The 17737-nt window shown below is 44.1% G+C and overlaps 1 protein-coding gene across 4 annotated transcripts in view; it reads right to left on the reverse strand.

Annotated features, from left to right (window-relative positions):
- The window catches only part of MYO1C (myosin IC), a 138974-nt gene that overhangs the window by 45093 nt on the left and 76144 nt on the right, over nt 1-17737 (reverse strand). For all 4 annotated transcript variants that reach the window (XM_066599665.1, XM_066599662.1, XM_066599664.1 and 1 more), the window contains exons 4-8: nt 10067-10265; nt 5321-5401; nt 1973-2152; nt 1708-1806; nt 1502-1615 (exon numbers count right to left, since the gene is read on the reverse strand). In XM_066599665.1, the coding sequence (XP_066455762.1) occupies nt 1502-1615; nt 1708-1806; nt 1973-2152; nt 5321-5401; nt 10067-10265 (673 nt within the window). The remainder of the gene's footprint in view (nt 1-1501; nt 1616-1707; nt 1807-1972; nt 2153-5320; nt 5402-10066; nt 10266-17737) is intronic.

Genomic DNA, 17737 nt, shown 5'->3' on the forward strand with positions numbered 1-17737 from the left:
TGACTTCATAAATTCTGCAGAATATTGGCATTAAGTACCATGCAGCCGATCTGTGCAATTCCATGGATTTATAGGGGATAAGTTACATTAATTACATGCAACAGAAAATCTCTCTGGGTTCACATCAGTATTCTGTTTTCCTACTCCGTCACGGGAGCAGAAAAAAAAGAAAACCAAGTATTGATCCAATGATGGAAACACTCAGTTCCAGATGGACCCTGCTGACTATAATGGGGTCTGTTTGGCTTTTGTCCTGCCCTCTGGCATTTCCTGAACGAAACAGCCCAGCATGCATCTGGGATTTCAATCAAGGACTCGAACGGTACCTCCCATACAGATGTAAACCCAACATAAGAGATTAAAGATGCATGCAGATTGCTTGCTATAGGCAAGACAGACAGTTTCTCTGTTCTTTTTCATAAAGACTTAAGCCTTATTTACATGGAAAGACAGGCCTTCAAATGATTGCAGGATTGACAGTTTTAGCGATTGTTTTGCATAAAGTGTTAATGGACACTAATGTCTATTAACACTTTATTAACTTTATTTGCATGTAAATAGCTTCTGGGAGCTGTTTGCAGTGTCCAGCAGGTGGTCTGAGTTCTGCAATCAGCTCCATTGTTGTCCCATGGGCTGCTGGAAGAATAAAATGTAATCTCCAGCTCACATGGAGAACAGTATGTGGTCTGAACGATGGATTTTAAATAGAGATGAGCGAGTATACTCGGTAAAGGCAATTGCTTGAGCGAGCATTGCCTTTATCGAGTAGCTGCCCGCTCGAGATGAAAGGTTCGGGTGCCGACGCGGGGGAGCGGTGAGTAGCGGCTGTCAGCAGGAGGGAGCGGGGGGAGGGGGGGGGATCAACACATGTGGCGGGGGCGGAGCTACGTGATGACGCGTAGAAGGGGCGGAACCAGAATGCCGCTCGTGCCAGACCGAACAGATGGGAGAAGACCCTTCTGCGCAAGCGAGTCTAATCGGGAGATTAGACGCTGAAATTAGACGGAGCCATGGAGACGGGGACGCCAGGGCAGGGAAGGTAAGTGAATAACTTCTGTATGGCTCATATTTAATGCACGATGTATATTACAAAGTGCATTAATATGGCCATACAGAAATACTTAACCCCACTTGCTTTCGCGAGACAACCCCTTTAAGTGAATTACAAGCTATACTGAATATTTCTTCATAAGACTATATAGCAATCTGTTCATCTCCTCCAACTCTATAACATTCAAAATACCACACACACACACACACACTTTTTTTTCTTCTTTAATGACAGTAAAAGTTAAATAGGCCATTTTCAGATTACATATTCCCTTTACACTTTTTTCCCCTGGTGGACAGCAATGCTCCAAACCACATATTTGAACCTGACTCACTGTACCACAGGAACTCTTAAATTCTAAGAATGACTTTAATTCAATCCTCTCTAAGCCTTTATCCTGACAGCAAGCCATGGATTCATGCCAACCCATGGCCCAGTAAAGATCCTTACCCTGGCAAGATATTTAATCTGGTTTTCTGTTGTGACCTGAACATTCCCTTGTTCATCACTGGCAAACTGCACATTTCCCAAGTGCAAGACACTTGCTACAATACTCAATAGTTCCTAAAATACAGAAAAAAAAATAAAATGACAATACACGCACTGGCGTTTAGAGAAAAAGACATCTTACAAATTATTTGGTCTTCGCCCCTTACCTCCACATCGTCATCATTAAAGTTGATCACCGACATAGCTTTTCGAACATTCTTCCAGTCGCTTTTATCATTGATTGAACTAACTCTGGCACACTGGCCCTTCATGAGGAAACAAAGTCATACATTGGGGTGAACGATCTTTACAGAAAAGCAGATATTGACAACCGTGTGGACAAGATAACAATCTTCCCTGTTAATCTATTCGTGGAAGAGCAATAGTTTTATTTTAGGTGTAAAACCCTGTGCTTTAATGCACATAGCCTACCTTGACAAGGTACTGGTAGTTTTGTGCATTTTTGTCCAAACCCAGCCTACGCAGAAGATCCTCTTCCCCACCTTCAAGGAGCTGATAGAATATATGGAAGTTTCTCTCTCCGTGGTTCTGATGCACCACACGAGACTTTTCCAGGAGATAGTTCAGGATGTGTCCCCCAACTGGAGCCCCCTTTAAACCAAACAAAAAAGTTAATGAGCTACAACTATTAACAACAGTGTATAACTATTACAAACTATATGAAAAATGGGCATGAAATAAATATCCCAAACTGGAATTAAAATAATTGAATCAACTCTAAAAATACATTTCATATATGAGATATGAGGGTATGTCCACAAGGATGAAATCTGCATTAGAAAAGAAATCTGGACATTTAAGTGTGGTCTGCCACAGATTTGTATATCTGCAGTTGCAGATCCGCACATGGATTAGACTCAACAGGGCTAAACCATATGCAGAAAACCTGACATGGATTCTGTGACAGGAAGTGATGTCCATTATTTCCGCTTATGGATTCAAAATCCACGGGAGGGGGGAGAAATTGCTTCATATACAACGTGGATTTCAATTGGAATCTACTGAATACTTTCTTGTGAACACAGCTTTACTATCCCAGATTGGAGTCAGGAAGGAATTTTTTCCCTTATATGGGGTAAATTGGCTTCTACCTCCTTGGTTTTTTTTGCCTTCTTCTGGATCAACAAGTTTTTGAAAGTACAAGGTACACTTTACTGGGAATCTGTCAGCCCAAACATGCGGTCCAAACTACAGACAGCAGGTTCTAGAGCAGGAGGAGCTGAGCCGATTGATCTAGAATGTTTTAACTTCTGTATAACTTGTAGTTTATGCATTAATACTCCAGCACATTCTGAGCCGAGTGGTCCAGTGGGCGGTCCTATCAGTGACCGACAGCTAATCCTGTATGTACAGTCAATCACAAACAGCTGTCAATCACTGATCAGACCGCCCATTACTACTCGGCTCAGAATGGAGAGAGATGTAAATGAATAAATGACAATATATACTAAATCTTTTCCCACAAAACGACATATCAGTCCGCTCAGCTCATTCTGCTCTATAACATGCTGCCTGCAGTTTGGACAGCATGTTTTAGCTGATAGATTTCCTTTGAAGCACTGAGGCTCTGCCCAAAGATTTTGGGCAAGCAAGTAGTATGCATTGACATACAAAACAAAAACCCCATACAAAAACATATGTCGTAACTTTTCTGATTTGCAGATGCATGTCAAAGGTGTGCTCTGCGACAGAACAAGTATAAAGATAGTTTTGGATCTTTTTCTTCTTAAAAAGGTCTCACATGTGCAATGTACAGCTAGCGATATTCCACCACAGGGGAGCGGGGGGAACTGACAGGTCTCCATGATGAACCCGATAGATAGGCTCACCACAGAGAAACACAGCAAATCGGAGCATGCGAGCGGAGAATCGCTATGATTCTCCGCTCATGGAAAGCGCAGCCCGACGTCCATAGTTAACCCCTTAACGACCGGGCCATAGTGTTTTTACGTCCTGCAGCTGCAGGACGTGTATGGAGGGAGGTAGCGCTGCTATCTCCCTCCATACAGCGCGGGCGTCAGCTGTTTATTACAGCTGACACCCGCGGGCAATAGCCGCGCTCGGCCGTTCGCGGCTATTGACCCTTTAAATGCCGCTGTCAATTCTGACAGCGGCATTTAAATCCCCCGAACGCTGTTTGGGGGTCCCGCACGGCCCCCCCGCGGTGAGATCGGGGGATCCGTGCAGGTGTCATGGCAGCCGGGTGGCTTCATAGACTGCCTGTAAAAAAGCAGTATGACGTAATGCTATAGCATTACGTCATACTGCAGGAGCGATCAAAGCATCGCATGTTAAAGTCCCCCAGGGGGACTTCAAAGTAAAGTAAAAAAAAGATCAATAAAGTTTTTAAATTGTAAAAAAAAAAAAAAAGTTATAAAAGTTTAAATCACCCCCCTTTTTCCATATCTATTATTAAAAAATCTAAATCATAAAATAAAAATATGTAGTTGATATCGCCGCGTCCGTAAAAGTCCGATCTATTAAAGAAGTGCATTATTTTTTCTGCACGGTGAACGTCGTCTGAAAAAAAAAAAATAAAGAACGCCAGAAATGTATTTTTTTAGTTACCCTGTCTCCCAGAAAAAAACACAATAAAAAGCGATCAAAAAGTCGTATGTATTCCAAATTAATACTATCGGAAACTACAGGACATCCCGCAAAAAATGAGCCCTTGCTCAACTACGTCGACGGAAAAATAAAAAAGTTATCGCGCGCACAAAGTAATTGAAAAAAATTTAATATCTTAAAAAAAAATACAAGTACTACAGCAAAAACAATACTATATAAGTTTGGTATCGTAGTAATCGTACTGACCCATAGAATAAAAATATCAGGTCGTTTTTGTTGCAGTTTGTGCGTCGTAGAAACAGGACGCACCGAAAGATGGTGGAATGTCATTTTTTTCCCCCCATTTCTCTCCGCTAAGAATTTAAAAAAAGTTTTTCAGTACATTATATGGTACAATAAATAGTGCCATTGAAAAATACAACTCGTCCCGCAAAAAACAAGCCCTCATACAGCGACGTCGATGGATAAATAAAGGAGCTACGATTTTTTAAAAGGGAGTAGGAAAAAACAAAAATGGAAAAAAGCAAAAAAGCCTGGTCACTAAGGGGTTAAGTCTATGGGAAGCGTTCACTGCATTACCCGCGGCCGGATTATCGCCGCAGATAATGCAGTGACATATTGCCCGCGGACAGGAGGCCTTAATTTGCACCAGTAAAACAGAATTCTCAGAATATTTTTCGTTATAAATACCCTGATAGATTATCAATCTAGCATATGGGTAGCTTTATCCTATTTATTTACACTACATCTGCTAGTATGAGAACAATAGAACTGAGTTGGTTTAGGTTTGTGTTACACGAGCATATGCGTATTTGCGCCGCGTTTTTTACGCATCGGGAAAATAGAGCAATCTGCATGTTTTTTTGCACAACACGTATACTGCACATGCAAAATACGTGTTTTTGAACAACCACATAGTAAGCCATTAGTTGTATTTTCTGTGTACGCAAAATGTTTGTGCGCAAATATATTCCTGTGACAAAGGCCTTACTCAAAGACAGCACTTCAGTATGTATTCTGGGGGATGAGTTAACCAGGATATTTCTTTTTTTGGCCTATATTCCTTTCCAACACCTCCACCAAAATAAGCAAAGCCAGGGGCCTCTTTTCAAATAACTATGAAAAACAACTTTGAAACATTTGTATCCATATACAGAGCCTTAATGAAAAAAACACATTGTAAATACTAACCTTATAGTCAAACTGCACATCCATGTATTTGCCAAACCGGCTGGAATTGTCATTTCGTAAGGTTTTTGCATTTCCAAAAGCCTGATAAACAAAACAAAACGTATGTGAGATCGTATCATAGTTACTGAAAATAAAGTTAGTCTGGCCTTATTACAATAAGTGTTCTCATGACACCCTGAAAACATTTCGAGATAGGACTTCCAGTAGCACCTTAAACACATTTGCTCTTGGTCACTTAAGTTTGCTCCGCTTCCACTGCTATAGATTATAATAGTGGGCGAACCATAAGGTGGTCATACACATTGCAATAATGTTGGCAGAATCTGATTATCTAATGTGCATAAGGGTGTCACAACTTTCCAGAGATGGCAGAAATTAGGAGAAAGCAGTATCTGGTATGCTGGATTTCAATGCACCGGATCCTTTGTTCCCACAGGAGGTAAGCTGCTGACAGAAGAACCAGGCAACGGCTTAGCTTATTCCCCTCTTCCCATTAATAAAGACGGCACACTCAGCGGAGCATGCTTATTTTAGCCCAAAGTATATCTGTTCTATCTAAACAAAAATTATAAAATCTGTTAAAAAGGGGTTCTCAGGATAGGCCATCAATAGGAGACTGGTAGCGGATTGCCGCCCAGGTTCCCTATTAATGAGCAGTCAACTAAGCTTGTGTGCTTGTGCACAGGAATGGGAACTTTGCCTGTAATACCAAGCTTAGCCACTGCAGAGGGAATAGAGCTGTCTACTTCCCAAATACATCAGGTCCATGTTAAGTGTGCTGGCTCAGGGAACAGCTCATAGTCTATTCTGAGAATAGGCCATCAATAAAAAGCTGGATGTCCCCTTTAAAGATATTTACTGGGACCTTAAAACAAGGTTTTTGTGGGAACTTTTAAAAGAAAAAAAAAAATCTATAAGTTAAATGCCCATATATCTCGAGTCATAATTATGTCCCAACACCCCACCATGCAAAGAACGCATAACATGAAAACAAGGACATTATATGGGTATCTGCCTTGTGCTGTACTCATTAAACTGGTCAACAAATTTTGACAAAAGTCATGTTGCGTGCCTCTTGTACAGCTGTTCAGGAGCATGTCCGTGGAGTGCCCAGCAATAGTCAGCCCGCATGTCCGTGGAGTGCCCAGCAATAGTCAGCCCGCATGTCCGTGGAGTGCCCAGCAGTAGTCAGCCCGCATGTCCGTGGAGTGCCCAGCAGTAGTCAGCCCGCATGTCCGTGGAGTGCCCAGCAGTAGTCAGCCCGCATGTCCGTGGAGTGCCCAGCAGTAGTCAGCCCGCATGTCCGTGGAGTGCCCAGCAGTAGTCAGCCCGCATGTCCGTGGAGTGCCCAGCAGTAGTCAGCCCGCATGTCCGTGGAGTGCCCAGCAGTAGTCAGCCCGCATGTCCGTGGAGTGCCCAGCAGTAGTCAGCCCGCATGTCCGTGGAGTGCCCAGCAGTAGTCAGCCCGCATGTCCGTGGAGTGCCCAGCAGTAGTCAGCCCGCATGTCCGTGGAGTGCCCAGCAGTAGTCAGCCCGCATGTCCGTGGAGTGCCCAGCAGTAGTCAGCCCGCATGTCCGTGGAGTGCCCAGCAGTAGTCAGCCCGCATGTCCGTGGAGTGCCCAGCAGTAGTCAGCCCGCATGTCCGTGGAGTGCCCAGCAGTAGTCAGCCCGCATGTCCGTGGAGTGCCCAGCAGTAGTCAGCCCGCATGTCCGTGGAGTGCCCAGCAGTAGTCAGCCCGCATGTCCGTGGAGTGCCCAGCAGTAGTCAGCCCGCATGTCCGTGGAGTGCCCAGCAGTAGTCAGCCCGCATGTCCGTGGAGTGCCCAGCAGTAGTCAGCCCGCATGTCCGTGGAGTGCCCAGCAGTAGTCAGCCCGCATGTCCGTGGAGTGCCCAGCAGTAGTCAGCCCGCATGTCCGTGGAGTGTCCAGCAGTAGTCAGCCCGCATGTCCGTGGAGTGTCCAGCAGTAGTCAGCCCGCATGTCCGTGGAGTGTCCAGCAGTAGTCAGCCCGCATGTCCGTGGAGTGTCCAGCAGTAGTCAGCCCGCATGTCCGTGGAGTGTCCAGCAGTAGTCAGCCCGCATGTCCGTGGAGTGTCCAGCAGTAGTCAGCCCGCATGTCCGTGGAGTGTCCAGCAGTAGTCAGCCCGCATGTCCGTGGAGTGTCCAGCAGTAGTCAGCCCGCATGTCCGTGGAGTGTCCAGCAGTAGTCAGCCCGCATGTCCGTGGAGTGTCCAGCAGTAGTCAGCCCGCATGTCCGTGGAGTGTCCAGCAGTAGTCAGCCCGCATGTCCGTGGAGTGTCCAGCAGTAGTCAGCCCGCATGTCCGTGGAGTGTCCAGCAGTAGTCAGCCCGCATGTCCGTGGAGTGTCCAGCAGTAGTCAGCCCGCATGTCCGTGGAGTGTCCAGCAGTAGTCAGCCCGCATGTCCGTGGAGTGTCCAGCAGTAGTCAGCCCGCATGTCCGTGGAGTGTCCAGCAGTAGTCAGCCCGCATGTCCGTGGAGTGTCCAGCAGTAGTCAGCCCGCATGTCCGTGGAGTGTCCAGCAGTAGTCAGCCCGCATGTCCGTGGAGTGTCCAGCAGTAGTCAGCCCGCATGTCCGTGGAGTGTCCAGCAGTAGTCAGCCCGCATGTCCGTGGAGTGTCCAGCAGTAGTCAGCCCGCATGTCCGTGGAGTGTCCAGCAGTAGTCAGCCCGCATGTCCGTGGAGTGTCCAGCAGTAGTCAGCCCGCATGTCCGTGGAGTGTCCAGCAGTAGTCAGCCCGCATGTCCGTGGAGTGTCCAGCAGTAGTCAGCCCGCATGTCCGTGGAGTGTCCAGCAGTAGTCAGCCCGCATGTCCGTGGAGTGTCCAGCAGTAGTCAGCCCGCATGTCCGTGGAGTGTCCAGCAGTAGTCAGCCAGCATGTCCGTGGAGTGTCCAGCAGTAGTCAGCCAGCATGGTAGTGGAGTGTCCAGCAGTAGTCAGCCAGCATGGTAGTGGAGTGTCCAGCAGTAGTCAGCCAGCATGGTAGTGGAGTGTCCAGCAGTAGTCAGCCAGCATGGTAGTGGAGTGTCCAGCAGTAGTCAGCCAGCATGGTAGTGGAGTGTCCAGCAGTAGTCAGCCAGCATGGTAGTGGAGTGTCCAGCAGTAGTCAGCCAGCATGGTAGTGGAGTGTCCAGCAGTAGTCAGCCAGCATGGTAGTGGAGTGTCCAGCAGTAGTCAGCCAGCATGGTAGTGGAGTGTCCAGCAGTAGTCAGCCAGCATGGTAGTGGAGTGTCCAGCAGTAGTCAGCCAGCATGGTAGTGGAGTGTCCAGCAGTAGTCAGCCAGCATGGTAGTGGAGTGTCCAGCAGTAGTCAGCCAGCATGGTAGTGGAGTGTCCAGCAGTAGTCAGGCAGGATGGTAGTGGAGTGTCCAGCAGTAGTCAGGCAGGATGGTAGTGGAGTGTCCAGCAGTAGTCAGCCAGCATCTCTGTGGAGTGTCCAGCAGTAGTCAGCCAGCATCTCTGTGGAGTGTCCAGCAGTAGTCAGCCAGCATCTCTGTGGAGTGTCCAGCAGTAGTCAGCCAGCATGGTAGTGGAGTGTCCAGCAGTAGTCAGCCAGCATGGTAGTGGAGTGTCCAGCAGTAGTCAGCCAGCATGGTAGTGGAGTGTCCAGCAGTAGTCAGCCAGCATGGTAGTGGAGTGTCCAGCAGTAGTCAGCCAGCATGGTAGTGGAGTGTCCAGCAATAGTCAACCAGCATGGTAGTGGATCATTTTCCCTGGTATCTTTGTGCCATTGTTGAGATATCTTGATGAAACGTTCGCCATGTTCATCACTAACCATACCATAGCTGTCTCGGAAGAAATCCAGATGGGAATGAAGGAAATGGATCTTTGAAGACATATTGCAGCCAAGTTTCTGATAATGCATCAGCATGTCTTGTACAAGTTCCTTGTAGTTTTCTGCCCTAACATTCCCGAGAAAGTTTGTAGACACAAGGCAAAAAGCATTTAATGCTTGTTTTGCATCACACTGCAGCAACCTGTTGAACCGGTCATCTTTGAAGAGCTCTCGAATCTGATGATCCACAAAAAGTCCCTCTTTAATCTTTGCCCCGCAGAGCTGAGAGAATTTTTAATGAAGGTATCTGAATGCTGGCGCAGTCCGGTCCATGGCTTTCACCAAGTTCTTTATCAAACCTAGTTTGATGTGAAGGAGGGCCAGCCTTGACCAGAGCTTGGTGCTGTTATAAAACCAGCATACATACTCTTTTTTTGCCTCGAAACACGTATATATGTTGGTTTTAGAATAAATGGAGAAGTTTGGCAAAATTTACTTTGGGTGTAAAAGGCGACCTGGAAACCTATATGATTACACCATTTTTAAACCTTTCTGGTATCATATCCTCTATCAGGAAATATAGACAGGGGCTATAAGTAGAGATGAGCGAGCGTACTCGGATAAGCACTACTCGCTCGAGTAATTGGCTTTATCCGAGTATCGCTGTGCTCGGGTCTAAAGATTCGGGTGCTGCTGCGGCTGACAGGTGAGTCGCAGCGGGGAGCAGGGGAGAGCGGGCGGGAGAGAAGGAGAGAAAGATCTTACCTCCGTTCCTCCCCGCTCTCCCCTGCAGCTCCCCGCTACGTGCCGGCACCCGAATCTTCAGGGACGAGCACAGCGATACTCGGATAAAGCAAATTACTCGAGCGAGTAGTGCTTATCCGAGTACGCTCGCTCATCTCTAGCTATAAGCTCTGAAATGTGAAGTACAACACAACACTCATTCCTCACCTCCAAAACAGGATTGGACTGCAGAAGACGGTCTTTCACAGTTTCCACTTGCTCGCTGGCAGGACAAGTCACAGCATAGTACTGAAGGATCTTCTTACTAGCTTCTGTCTTTCCTGCTCCACTCTCACCAGATATGAGAATACACTGGTCTTTTCTTTCTGTTCGCAGGGAGCGGTAAGAGTTGTCTGCTATAGCATAGCTGTAAAAGAATAGTAAAAACACCTTGCAACTTAATGTACATTGGACACACAAATCATACTTGCTTATTCTCCTGTAGCATTCTCAGACACGACAGAAGTCGCATAAGTATATTGGCCGAGTGAATAGCTGCAGAATACAGAACCTCTGAGCAGAACCAATCATAATGTGTACAGAAAAAAAGATCCCCCAATAGTGGACAACACCAACCAAAGGGAGCAGGAAGGTCGTCACCAATATGTCGGGTCTGAAAAGACACTTGTCTTTTTAAGTTACTTTAAATCCACTGTATGGTGGAGAGCAGCAGATCCAATGAGAACCAGGAAAAAAAACTAAAGTGATTCAGGAAACAAGAATATAAATAAAAAAAACCTTTAGGATCAGCGCTACCTCTAATAGTAAGTGCTATTCTTTTAAGGGGATCTATCACCAGGTTTATATTATCCTATCTGGAAGCAGCAAAAACCAGTGACAGAGAGACCCAAATTCCAGCAATAGCTCACTTACTTTACTCCCTACATCCAATCTCTGGCCCGAACATGTCAGCTTCACCTCAAGAACATCGCAAGAATCCACTCTTTTCTCACCATAGACACGCTAAAAACGCTTATTGTTGCCCTCATCCACTCCCGGCTCGATTATTGCAACTTGCTGCTGATCAGCCTCCCCTGCACCAGACTCTACCCTCTCCAATCCATCCTGAATGCGGCAGCCAGGCTCATCTTCCTGTCCAGCCGCTACTCGGACGCCTCTGCCCTGTGCCGGTCACTGCACTGGCTGCCCGTTAAATATAGAATTATATTTAAACTCACTACCATCATCCGCAAAGCCCTCCACAGTGCAGCGCCCCCCTATATTGCCTCCCTCATCTCAATCCATCACCCAGCCTGGGCTCTCCGCTCTGCTTATGAAACTAGACTGCGCACACCTCTAATTCAAACTTCTCACTCCCACCTCCAAAATTTCTCCAGAGCAGCACCGGTCCTCTGAAATGCACTACCAAAGGATACCCGGGCAATCTAGGACTCGAAAAACTTCAGGCGTGCTCTAAAAACACACCTTTTCAGGGAGACATACCGCATTCCTTAAACAAACACCTCTATACGCCGCCTGATAACATGCTCCCTGACCTACTGACTGCAATCCCTGCTAGCCATCATAAACCGCTCCTGCAGTCATAACGATTCTGCCGTCACACGGCTAAATGTCTGACCATTGTCTATGTGTATAGAATCCCTCACTCTCCATCTCGCCATACCGTGCACATCTCCAGCCCCTTTACCTTCTGTATCACCCCATTATTTGTAGTATGTAAGCTCGTTGGAGCAGGACCCTCACCCCTACTGTTTCCATTAACTGATTACTATGTAACCGTGGTTCTGTAATTTTTGTCTCGCTGTATTCCCCCTCTCTATGTAAGTGCTGCGGAATATGTTGGCGCTATACAAATAAAGATTATTATTACTTACTTAAAAGTTACAAAAAAAATCAGCTTTAACAAGTTGTAGCCTAGAGACCTCACATTCATGAGCCATGTACTAAGCCAACTCCTGCCACAATTTAAAAACTTTCAGCAGTTTTGCTTGCAGCACTAAATAGGGCTAAGATATACCTTTGTGAAGGCAGTTACCATCAGCAGAGATGATAAAAATTTGCAAACCAAAAGTTTGCTTTTCCCATTTCACCCTGAAGACAGGCCTTCTTCCTGAAGTGCTCTCCATTGAGCTGCACCACAGCCCTGAATGGACAGCTGTAGGGGTCTCCTGGGTGGATGCCTTGGCTATAAAAATCAGAACTGTGGAGAATCTCAATATTCAGCGCACTTGTCATGGCACATAAAAGTTTGTTTTAATCAGTGCTGCCGATTGCAACCACCTTCATAAAAAGGTAGCTCTGCTCCCGCAGCACCAACTTAGTGCTGTCAGCAGTTTTCCCTGACAGATTCCCTTCAATGCTACCCTGCGATACGGCTTTATAGATCTGGAGGCAGATTTATAGTCATTCTTTGACCTCTAAAAAAAAAAAAAAAAACTACTACACACATTAGAAAGGTGGGTCAGTTTTAAAGTGGTTTCCATATGCAGTGATTAAATACTACAAATGACTTCATGACAGAAGACCCTGCATTGCAATGGCTGGTACTTTACACAAGTCACACTGAGACAATGATCCTTTTGAATCATAAACCCCCACAAATGACTGTACAAAGTATGTATTTGTCTTATAGGCTTTACTGTAAGACAATTACAAGTATACACAAAGGGGAAGACAGCTGTCAGTCTATATGCTGTGGGCGGGGAGAGGCCGATGCCGCCCGCCTGGCATGACCCAAAGCTTTGTCCGAGTCACACTTTAAAGTGTGTTTATTCTGAAATGTTGCAGCACTTCAGCGTAACACATACACAGGGGCATTGTGCAGGCTAGTCCTGGATTTACACTGCCCGATAACCTTTAACTCCTTAAGGACCAGGGTGTTTTGGTCCTAAAGGATCAGACAATTTTTACGGATTTTACCTATGTTTTACTGCCCTATTTTTCTTCAGCTACCAGAATTATTTCTGCTGTGTTTTTTTCCCCTGCCATATAGGGCTATTTTTTCACAGATTTTTTTTTTGTTTTATTAGGGGTAAAAAGATTTTTTAAAAATGACAAAAAAAAAGAGAATTTATAATTTAAAATTTGTATATTTACTCTAAAATAAAAACTACAAGAATGAGTTCCCGTTTTGTTTCGAACATTTTTAGATATAAAATTCGTAGTCTTGGACTACAGGGCGCAGGCTTATGGCGACTGCTTTTGTTGGCATTGGGTCAATTTTTTAAAATTATATAAATATATTTCTATTTTATTCTATATATTTTTTTTATTTCATACTTTTCCAGTGTAGCTGAGGCAGCCATAAGAGCCCCAGTTAAAGGGGAAAACATCCCCCTAGTGTAACAGAGCTGATCTGGGTCTGCTAAGACCCTGCAGCTCTACCGTGGCATGGTGCAGCCAATGGTCACATGATTGTCGGGTCTAATAGTAGAAGTAACACTTCTTCCTTCACTACATAGTGCTCATTAACCACTATGTAACCTGCAAGAAAGGTGGCAGAAGAAATTAAAAACCCCTTCGGCCTCCTCCTCCGGGTCCTTAGCTGTGAGAAAAGGCCTAGGACCTAACCAGCTCCTGCTACATTGCAGGAGCTTCAATCCCACGCTGTATTTTTACTATCAACCAGGATCAAAGCTCCACAAAATTACTGCTCTTGGTCCTTAAGGGGTTAAACAGAGACTAGGGCACAAGTGTACACAACACAAAGTATCTATATAAATTTCAAATTTGAGTACAAATGTGCGAACAAACATCTAAAGTAGAGATTTAAAGGAAGCCCGTCATGTTGACCATGCCGTCTGATCTGACAATATCATGTTATAGAGCAGGATTTGGTGAGCAGATTGATATACGAGTTTGTGTGAAAAGATTCACAAACACTTGAAATTCATCCCTTTCAGCTCCTGTTTATTCTGGGCTTTAGGAGTCTGGGTGGTACTGCTCCGTAACTGCCGATCATCTGTTTATGTACACTTATAAAGAGAAGCCTGTCAATCACCGACTCGGACCGCCCACTGGACTCCCTAACAGACAGAGCAGAAATTAAAAAATGGATGGATTACATGTTTTACTGAATCTTTTCCCACAAAACTCTAACATTCTGCTGTATAACAGGATGCCCAGTGTCCAGACTATGTGTTCCATGTGACAGGTTCCCTATTAGCAAACAACCAAAAAGAGTAACGGTCACCTGACTCTTTTACAAGACATCTTATGGTTGCTCTAAAAATAAGGAATGCACCCAAAACATTGCCTTACAATGTATACACCCTCAAAAATAGTCACCACCTGTCTTCCAAACACTGTAAAAACATACAAATGTATCTCGAGTAAATACATGAACATATTGAGCAACTTAATTTTTTTATATTCCAATTAATTCCCACACTGATATCTATTCCCACCTAAATACATTGGGACCACAGCTTCCTATCTTCTCAGAAGACAGAATGTCAGATCATCCATTAAAACCACAAAACTGCCTGCTGGGATCTGTGAGAAATGTGTGCGTTATATATAAATACACAAATTCTTTGGTGCTTTAGGTCCAGCGTAGCCTGGCAACAAGCGAAATAAGAGAAACACTGGTCAAAAATAACACATGAAGAAGTTGTGGTATGAAAAGAATAGGCCAACTCAGAAAGGAAAGGAAAAAAATTTTCCACATTTTCATAGGGAAAAATTCCACTAAGACTAACCGTTCTGGAATTTTTCTTCTGAACAATCTGTTTTGATGAAGCTATGAAAGCTGAATCTACCCTTTTGTATACAGATGACCCCTTCAGCCCTTGTACTGTATTTTATAAAGGGTACAGGAAAGTGTTACAGATTTACAACATTATACAGTATAATCCACAAAATTTTACAGAAAAAGAGCTTTAAACTAGAACAATATGGGCAGGGAAGTGAAAAGCCAGGTAAAAATATACGGCTAATTAATACATTTGAGACCCTCGCTGTTAGAAGTGGAAAGAAAGAACAGACAAAATTTTCAAAAGGCAAGTAGAGGAGCAAGAGACACCGATCACAAACTAAAATGTTTTTATACAAATGCACAGAGCATGGGAAGCAAGCAAGGAGAACTGGAGCTCCTAACACAGGAAGAGAAATATGATGTCATAGGCATCACGGAAACTTGGTGGAATTATACACATGATTGGAACACAAGGCTTGAAGGATACAAATTTTTTAAATAAGAAACAGACCTAAAAAAAAAGGGGGGGGGGGGAGGCATTGCGTTGTATGTTAGGAAAACATTCATCTCCACAGAGATTCAAGCTTCAGAGCATGGGAGGAGTTCTGTAGAAACTGTTTGGGTAAGAATACAAGGAGAAAGGGCACTATTGTAGGCATTTACTATAGGCCACCTGGACAAACAGAAGATGTTCATGAACTCTTTCTACATCAGATGGCTAAGCTCTTCAAAAAGCACAACATAGTGATTATGGGAGATTTTACCTATCCAGTCATTTGTTGGGAATCTTAGGTAAAAGTAATGAATCCAACAAATTCTTATCCGCTTTTGCTGACAACTTTATTTTCCAAAAGGTCGAAGAGAAAACAAGGGATCTGCTATCTTGGACCTAATTCTTACCAACAGGGAGGGAATTGTGGTCCTTAGGAGGCAGTGATCATGCTATCCTTAAATTTTGCATAAAAAGAGGGGGAAGACCTGAGACAACTCAGAACTCAAGGTTGCATTTCAGAAAGGCAGATTTCAATGAACTCAGAAAGAAGGAAGGAAGAATCCAATGGCTGGATGCTCTTAAGGACAGAAATGTCTAATAAGGTTGGGAAATATTGCAGAATGAGATTCTCAAAGCACAATCGTTAAAAATCCCTAAAAGAAGGACGAATGGGAAGCATTTAAAGAGACCAGGATGGATGAACGCAGAACTTGCACACGTTAAAAACAAAGAAAAACATGTTTATCAAATGGAAAGAGGGGGAAATATCTAAAGGAGAATATAATGCGGTCTGCAGAAACTGTAGGGCAAGTGTTAGAAAAGTTAAAGCTATTAATGAATTGAGGCTTGCAACAGAGGCCAAAAGCAATAAAAAGGGATTTTGGGGGTATGTCAAAAGCAAAAGAAAAAAAGTCAAAAGATGCTATTGGATGCTTACAAGATGAAAACGGTGAATTGGTTAAGAATGATGTTGAGAAGGCCGAACTTTTAAATTCCTATTTTGTATCTGTTTTCTCTAAGAAAGTAGATGGAACATCAACTGGTCTTTGCTATGCTATTGGTGGAATAAAAGAAAGCAGGCTATCTGTAAGCAGAGAGATTGTGAGAGAACACTTAGCTAACTTAAATGAATTCAAGTCTCAAGGTCCAGATAAATTACATCCTTGGATACTAAAGGAAGCAGCGGAGGTAATTGCTGAACCACTTTCCATAATTTTTGAAAATTCATGGAGAGCAGGAGAAGTCTCAGAAGATTGGAAAAGGGCAAATGTTGTCCCCATCTCCAAAAAAGGGAAGGTGGTGGATCCACGAAACTACAGGCCTGTGAGCCTGACTTCTATACCGGGAAAGATCCTCAAACAAATTATTAAACAGCATGTATGCAAGTACTTGGATGAAAATGGAATAATTAACCAGAGCCAGCATGGGTTCGTAACAAACAAGTCATGCCAGACAAATCTAATTTCCTTCTATGATAGTAACACTGACTGGGTTGATTAGGGAAATGTGGTGGATATCGTTTTTCTTGACCTTAGTAAAGCATTTGACAAAGTATCTCATACTATACTTATTGAAAAAAAATGACCAAATATGTGATTGACAAAGCAACTGTTATGTGGATTCACACGTGGCTGAGTGATCGTATTCAAAGAGTGGTCATAAATGGCTGCACATCCAAGTGGAAGAATGTATCAAGTGGGGTACCACAAGGCTCTGTCCTAGGCCCAGTGTTGTTCAACATTTTTGATCTGGAGGAGGGAATTGATGGGAAACTGATCAAATTTGCGGATGACACAAAGCTAGGAGGGATAGCTAACACTAGGGAAGAGAGAGAGAGAGTATTCAAAAAGATCTAGAAAAGCTTGCACAGTGGGCAGCGACTAACAGAATGATATTTAACAAGGAGAAATACAAAGTCCTACATCTGGGCAAGAAAAATGGAAAAAAAAAGCACATACAGAATAAGAGGAATTGAGCTAAAGAAGCAGCACATGTGAAAGAGACTTGGGTATACTAATAGACCATAGACTGAACATGAGTCAACAATGTAATGCAGCAGCCAAAAAGGCAAACAATTCTTGGATGTATTAAGAGAAGCATAGAGTCTAGATCACATGAGGTCATTATCCCCCTCTACTCTTGCCAAGTCAGACATCTGGAATACTGTGTCCAGTTCTGGGCACCCCACTTTAAAAAAGACAGACAAACTGGAGCAAGTTCAGAGAAGAGTTACCAAGATGGTGAGTGGTCTGCAAATCATGTCCTATGAAGAAAGGTTAAAGGATCTGGGAAGGTTTAGCTTGCAAAAAAGAAGGCTGAAAGGAGACTTAATAGCGGTCTACAAATATCTGAAGGGCTGTCACAGTGCAGGGGAATCAGCCCTATTCTCATTTGTACAAGGAAAGCCTAGAAGCAATGGAATGAAACTGAAAGGGAGGAGACACAAATTAGATATTAGAAAAAACTTTCTGAAAGTGAGGGTGATTAATGAGTGTAACAGGTTACCACAGGAGGTGGTGAGTTCTCCTTCAATGAAAGTGTTTAAACAAAGGCTGAACAAATATATGTCTGGGGTGATTTAGTGAATCCTGCACTGAGTAGGGGGTTGGACCTGATGACCCTGGAGGTCCCTTCCAACTCTACCATTCTAGGATTCTAAAAAAGGTGTGAAAGGAAAATGACAAAACAA

Source organism: Eleutherodactylus coqui, chromosome 4, assembly GCF_035609145.1.
Source record: "Eleutherodactylus coqui strain aEleCoq1 chromosome 4, aEleCoq1.hap1, whole genome shotgun sequence".
Classification (NCBI taxonomy): Eukaryota; Metazoa; Chordata; class Amphibia; order Anura; family Eleutherodactylidae; genus Eleutherodactylus; species Eleutherodactylus coqui.